Below are 6,524 nucleotides of genomic sequence, written 5' to 3'. Positions count from 1 at the left end.
ATGAACTGGATTTCTCTCTCCACAGTCACCTGCTCAGATAGTATGTGAACTTCCAGGGGAGTTTCAGAGGAAGAAATTGTGGGGGCCCAGGGATGTCACCCCAGAAGGTACCACATGGCATATTGACAATCTTGAGTTGAAGCTATTTGAGACACAGATGCTGCAAGGACACCCAGGCTGTCATATGTCTCCCCTGAAAGCAGAAAATGAGCATTCCTATATGAAAGGTCCCCTCCCTGTACTACAAGGTAAAGAGACATCCTTATCAGCAGAGATGGGCTTCAAAGCTGAGAAAGTTGTAGAAACAAACCTTGTTACTTTTTCACTCATATACAAACTCAGCCCAGATGCCACTTGGAATTCCTGCAATTTAAAGCTCCCACACACCTCTTCTCTTTTTCCTGTCAATTCCTCACAAATAATTGTCATTGTCTAAAATGTATAAAAACTGCCAAAAAAACACCTACCTGCCTTGGCCATTCTGGGGGGGCTCAAATTCATTACTGGGCTTCCCTAGTTGTGTAATAAAACTTTGAGTGATTTTTTTCTACTGTTTACCTGTCTTATGTCAATTAAATTCTTAAACCAGTTTGAAGAATTATGGGGGAAATGAGGACATTTTATCCTCCCTCCAAAACCATTGAATTTTTTACTGTAAAGAAGTTTTTGTATTAAAAACCAAATCATACCTCAACATATGAAAGTAAATTTTATTTTAAAAGGTAAAAATTTTATGCAATGTTTTAAAACATGAGCCTTCAGAGGGGCCTGGGTATCTCAGTCGGCTGAGCATCCGACTTTGACTCAGGTCATGGTCTCTTGGTTTGTGGGTTCGAGCCCTACATTGGGCTCTGTGCTGACAGCTCAGAGCCTGGAGCCTGCTTCGGATTCAGTGTCACCCTCTCTCTCTGCCCCTCCCCTGCTCACACTCTGTATGCCTCTCTCTCTCTCTCTCAAAAATAAATCAAAAAAATTAAAACACGAACATTCAAAAGTTATTAAGCAAGTTAATCACACACCACTGATTAGAGCAGGGATTAAAAAAGTAGTTTCGTCACCAATGAACAGTCACAGAATCCAACCACAACTTGGATCTTCAGTGATTCAAGTGTTTTATCCCCCACAATAAGATGTGATCAACTCTACAATAAAATCCATTTCCTGGATATTCTGTTGCCAGTCAAGGCCTTCTTCATCACCATCGTCTCACACGATAGGAAAGCTGGCCTTGGTGGTGATTCCACAGTGGTTGTCCCGGTCTTTAGCCATTTTTATGTAGCCATCCATGCCCCAGTCAGTGCCCCAGCTGAAAGAAGAGAGAGTTTTCCAACTATTACAAACAATCGAAAACATGTATCTTTTTGAACAAGAACATCTGATACTGAGCAGTGCACCAGAGACCAGGACAGATTCAGGAAGAACCAGGAGAGACTGTTCTTGTTCATGGTTGAGTTCTAACCCAGCACAGAATTCTATCCCCAGACCTTTCACAAAACTGCAACGTGAGCAGGAAAAGGAAAATTTTGGCACCCAGATGTGTTATAGAAATTTTTTAAAATTACAATTTAGAAATACAGTGGTACCAGGGTGCCTGGGTGGCTCAGTCGGTTGAGTGTCCGACTTTGGCTCAGGTCATGATCTCACAGTCTGTGAGTTCAAGCCCCATGTCGGGCTCTGTGCCGACAGCTCAGAGCCTGGAGCCTGCTTCAGATTCTGTGTCTCCCTCTCTCTGCCTCTCCCCTACTCATGCTCTGTCTATCTCTGTCCCAAAAATAAATAAAAATATTTTAAAAAATTGAAAAAAAAATACAGTGGCACCAAAACTATATTAGGACTCTAGCAGGTGAGGCAATATCTTAACGTTGTCATTATATGACTATGTCTGTGTTCCCCCCTAGATGGGGTAAACACTGCTGGGATTTCAGAAGTGTGCTCAAGGGTTGGGGGGCCTGCGTCCAAACACTGGTTCCAAAAAATATTCCCTTTTCAAATTCAAAAGTACGTATTCCTGGATTTTCATACCTGTTCTTGACAAACCAATATTTTTGGTTATCGGATTCTTTTCCTTGAAAGCCATAGCCAACCACCAGAACACCGTGATTCAGGTCTTCACTGCTGCACTTTGGATCATAATAAATGCCTGGGGAGTAATATTCAGTGCTGAGGTGAGGATTCCCACGTGACATGTGATAGTAACCCAGCCTATCAACCACAGTAGGGGAGGCATTTCAAAATTCAGTTGTGATATTGATATGAATTCAGATGAGATTTAAAAGTCAGATACTTTTGTTTAGCTTGGGGGTGGGGGTGGGATTTAGGCCCTCATCTAACACCAGGAGAAATACTAACAGTCACAATCTCTTTTGAAAATACTACATCTACCCTAGGATGTCAGCCTAGGGAAACAGCAGAGAACATAAAATTGCTTGAGCCAAGGGCTTCTTTCCAGTGTTAACTTCAATAGCAAAATTCTTTAAAAGTTTTTAAGGTCTAACAATTGGAAAAAGGTGAAGTAAATTCTACCCATCGAATTATGTAGCCATTTAAATATATTTGTGATATACGTAAACTCATGGGGATTTTGGTCAAGTCATGGCATACAGAAACAGCAGGCATAAATATTACGTGTACAGAATGAACAACTATGTTAAATCCACACACCCCAAAATTCTACACTGAATTCTACATACCAAAGTGTCATGCTTGCTGTTTCTTAGGGTGGTTTTCCAATTTTTCTACCTATATTTCTACATCAACGAATACTTACCTTGTTTATAGAACCGGAAGGTATCCAGGCTTGCATCAATAGTCGCAGAGACGGGCCCCACCTTTCGTAGTACCATCATAAGGATCTTCTCCCGCTGAGGGATTGTGTGAAAGGCAGTGATATTGGCAGCAGAATGCTCAGGCCGGTATTTGCAGGGTCCATCCTTTGAACGGTAAAGGAAAAGAAACTTGATTACTGCCATCCACTTCCTGTGGAACATGACTTCAAGACAGGTTGCAGGTGAAAGATTTCCACGTCAAGTTTGTTGTGAAGCAACCCAGGAGGTGAAAGGGTATTTATTATTTTAAAATTGAAAAACTGGTGTGAAAGGTGCTGGTGGCTCAGTCGGTTAAGTGTCCAACTCTTGATTTCAGCTCAGGTCATGATCTCACAGTTGTAGGATACAGCCCCGTGTTGGGCTCTGTACGGAGCATGGAGCCTGCTTGGGATTCTCTCTCTCCCTCTCTCTGTTTCTGTACCTCTCACCCTTTCATGTTCTCTCTCTCTCTCTCTCTCTCCCTTTCTCACTCTCAAAATTAATAAATAAATAAACTTAAAAAAAAGCAAAGCTAATTGGTGTGGATTCAATGAAACACTCGTGGTCTACCTGTCCATAAGAAGTTTTTCACCCTGGAGAAATCTGTACCCTATCTAGAAAGGTATGCATATCTCCATGTAACGTAGAAATAAAAACAGCTATATGGTAACCATCTAAGCAGAGAACTGTGTCAGGCAAATACCGTTTAATGACAGTCCTGACAGTCTGTAGATAGTCTACAATTGAAAATGAGAATGTTAAATATGGTGTCTGTTTTCTTCAAAAGCATTTAGCTCTAAGGGCAGAGCTGGAATGGTGACAAGTGAGGAGCTCCACTCACTCTTGCAACATATGGATAGGATTCCTCTGTGTCCAGGCCTCCGTTGTCCTTAACATACTGGAAGGCATTGCTCATTAGACCACCATTGCAGCCCTCATTGCCTTGAGGCCAAGAGCAGTCCAGGAGGTTCTGCACACTCAAGGAAACACGTTTGCCAGTTTTCCGGAACATCTGTACTTCAAGAGCACCAGCTGCACTAAAAGCCCAGCCAGAAGCACACCGACCCTGGAAACAAATTATAAAGGTCTCAATCTACAAAACAATTAACAAAAGTGACAACAGACCATCTATACAAAAACTTTTAAAACATAGCAATGGTGGGGTGCCTGGGTGGCTCAGTTGGTTAAACGTTTGACTTCAGCTGAAGTCATGATCTCAGGGCTTGGGGGTTTAAGCCCTGCATCAGGCTCTGTGCTGACAGCTCGGAGCCTGGAGCCTGCTTTGGATTCTGCGTCTCCCTCTCTCTCTGCCCCTCCCCTGCTCATGCTCTCTCTCTCTCTGTCTCTCTCTTTCAAAAATAAATGAACATTAAAAACAACAACATAGCAACACCATATTGTTCCACAGCAGGAAACCATAGCAGGGGGCCACTTTCTTTTTGGCTTTCCTCTTGGAGAGAGACCTGATGAGTAGTCATCTTTGATACTCACAGGACTTACAGTGGACTTCTGTTTTCTCTCGACAGGTACAGAGGTGTCAGCACAGAAGGGGACTTTAAACACTTCCCCATTCTCACTCTTCTGCATTTTAAGACCAATCATCATGTGCCTGAATTCTTCATTGGTCTTCAGGGAAAAGAAAGTAGAATGTTTACAAACATGAGATTTTGGGGAGAAAGTACTGAGAGAAAGAACAAAATATTCAGCAAATCCATGCCACGCTCACCATGTCACCAAAGCCATTCATTGCCATCAAAAAGCGGTGTTTCCCTTGATAGTATTCCTGATTGTGCCGTATAATCATTTTCATATTCTTCTCCCACACTGCTCTTCTGCATTCTTCAACCTAGAGGCAAACATATAACTTATCACCTTTATTTCTATTTAAAACCAACTGACCTGCTCCAAGTAGATGTGCTCACAGAGAGGAGGAGAAGTCACAGCCAGGGATGGCCTGATGCTTCTGGGAGCTGTTCTCCAGCAACCACACAGCAGGACATATGCCCACACTGTGCGCAGTCACGGTGCCCTGCTTACTGCCTTGGTAAGAGCGGCTTCAAGATGCAACTCTGTGTTACAAACTCCCACCAGTACGGACATTCTCTGTGGGTCCTCTGGATAGTTTAGATGTTACCAACCATGCCATATTGCTTCCCATGTGTCTCCTTCCACCGGATCCACTGTGCATCTAAACTTTGATCAAGCTCTATAGCAGCTGAGACTATTCCCAAGCAAAGAGCAGTCAGGAAGGCAAAAGGATGCATGTTTCAAAACCTAGGAAGTGAAAAAAAATGAGAATCTGATTAGACTGATCTGTCTAAAAATCCATCCTCCTTTCTTCTAGATGTTAGAGCCACTATGGTGGAGTAAAAACATTGAATTTATCCTCCCAAATACTTACACAAGGATTAGTCTAGCCCCACTGGGGCTGCTCACCTAATCATGCAGCTGTGCAGATGCCCTCAGCAGATGTAGCCCCAGGGCTCTCTGATGGTGGGTGGGGGCTCCGAGGCCACCCACTTAAAGCCTTGGGGTTTGGCCTGATTGGCCTGTCCATACCGCCAGTACACTGTAATCTTCCCAATCTGCTTTTGTTTCCCAAGCTGATGACTTCTATTCTGATGTTTTCTTGGTGATAATTGCTTGTTCTTTACAGAAGAAAAACTTGTTGACCATGGTCTGGGGTCAACTCCCTGTCAAATGGTCCTTAGATGTTTTGACTAAAACAATAGAGCAGTTGCAGTGGTCCAGCTAAGGGTCCAAAAGAAAAAGTTGATGCTTATTCAACAAAGAAAATAATGTTAAACTTCCATTTAGTTGATGCCATTATAAGATATGAAAAAAGTGTGTATTGAAGGCACACTGAAATATATTTAGTGGTGATTTAGTGATCTGTGTCCCTGCATGTCAAATCTGAGGACAGGAAGCTGGGAGGAGCTTGGGACTCCTCTCATTTCATTCTCAGAGGCTACATATCAAAGATTCAAAGCCACTGGTGGAATGGCACCCGGGTGACCGTCATTCCATAGGCAGGGGACAGAAGAACTATTGGGATCTCTAGCCTGTGACCTGAAAACCCCTTTCTTCTGTTTCTCATTCTTTCCTGATTGCCTTTCCACTGGAAGGTTACATGCTTGGGCCTGTCTCAGGGGGAATCCAGGTGTGCTTTCCATTTTCTAGCATCCCCTAAAGTACTCTGTAGAGCTCTGGCCCTACTTGGGGAACGTGGGAGCATTCACTGGGTTGCATTGGACTCTGGGAAAATAAGCTTCAGCAACTGGAAAGCTGAGCAATTAACACATCAAAAGGAGAAAAGCCATATGATTATTTTAATAGATGCTTTTTAAAAATAAAAAGAAACATGCTATTTCAAATCAGTGGGAAGAGAATGGTCAATAAATAGCTAGTCATCTAGGAAAAATTAGAAGCAGATCCACAAAACGTTATTACTGATGGATTCCGGAATTCAACATAAAAAAACAAAAGTATGAAAGTATTAAAAGCATAAAAGAAAATGTATTTATGACCTTACACGGGACCAAAGACACTAAGCACAAAGTGTAAAGAAAAGATAGATGTGATTACGTCAAAATGGGAATTACACCCCACGAACAAAGTTAAAGACACTCCACAGCACAGGAGAAAAATGTTTGTAACATGTAACACAAAGCGCACATCAAGAAACATACCTATTAAGGAGGAAAAGATAAATCACTTCAG

The 6,524-nt window shown here is 42.4% G+C and overlaps 1 protein-coding gene across 3 annotated transcripts; it reads right to left on the bottom strand.

Moving 5' to 3' along the window:
• Positions 1-987: 987 nt before the first annotated feature.
• Positions 988-5,068, bottom strand: LOC124525165 (procathepsin L-like). Of its 3 annotated transcripts, none has more exons than XM_047097691.1 (7): positions 4,943-5,068; positions 4,531-4,650; positions 4,296-4,430; positions 3,646-3,897; positions 2,768-2,930; positions 2,023-2,140; positions 988-1,306 (listed from the first exon to the last, which is right to left on the bottom strand). In XM_047097691.1, the coding sequence occupies exons 1-7, from the start codon at positions 5,066-5,068 to the stop codon at positions 1,207-1,209; spliced, it is 1,014 nt and encodes a 337-aa protein (XP_046953647.1). In that variant the 3' UTR covers positions 988-1,206. The 3 variants fall into 3 exon arrangements, with proteins under 3 accessions (XP_046953647.1, XP_046953654.1, XP_046953664.1); XM_047097698.1 differs by having other exon boundaries at positions 3,646-3,891; XM_047097708.1 differs by having other exon boundaries at positions 3,646-3,870.
• Positions 5,069-6,524: the final 1,456 nt, after the last annotated feature.

The sequence above is a fragment of the Lynx rufus genome, unplaced genomic scaffold (assembly GCF_022079265.1).
Source record: "Lynx rufus isolate CCGP_SWC_20201006 ecotype Redwood Valley unplaced genomic scaffold, mLynRuf1.p SCAF_10, whole genome shotgun sequence".
Taxonomy (NCBI): Eukaryota; Metazoa; Chordata; class Mammalia; order Carnivora; family Felidae; genus Lynx; species Lynx rufus.
The sequence above is the reverse complement of the archived record's forward strand: the minus strand, read 5'-3'. Positions and strand labels throughout refer to the sequence as shown.

Coding starts and splice junctions, on each gene's coding strand:
- LOC124525165 (XM_047097691.1), bottom strand. CDS start 5,068: ATGCATCCTTTTGCCTTCCTGACTGCTCTTTGCTTGGGAATAGTCTCA. Junction 4,651..4,942: donor ATGGGAAGCAATATGGCATG/GTTGGTAACATC, acceptor GTTTGCCTCTAG/GTTGAAGAATGCAGAAGAGC. Junction 2,141..2,767: donor CTTCCGGTTCTATAAACAAG/GTAAGTATTCGT, acceptor ATTACTCCCCAG/GCATTTATTATGATCCAAAG.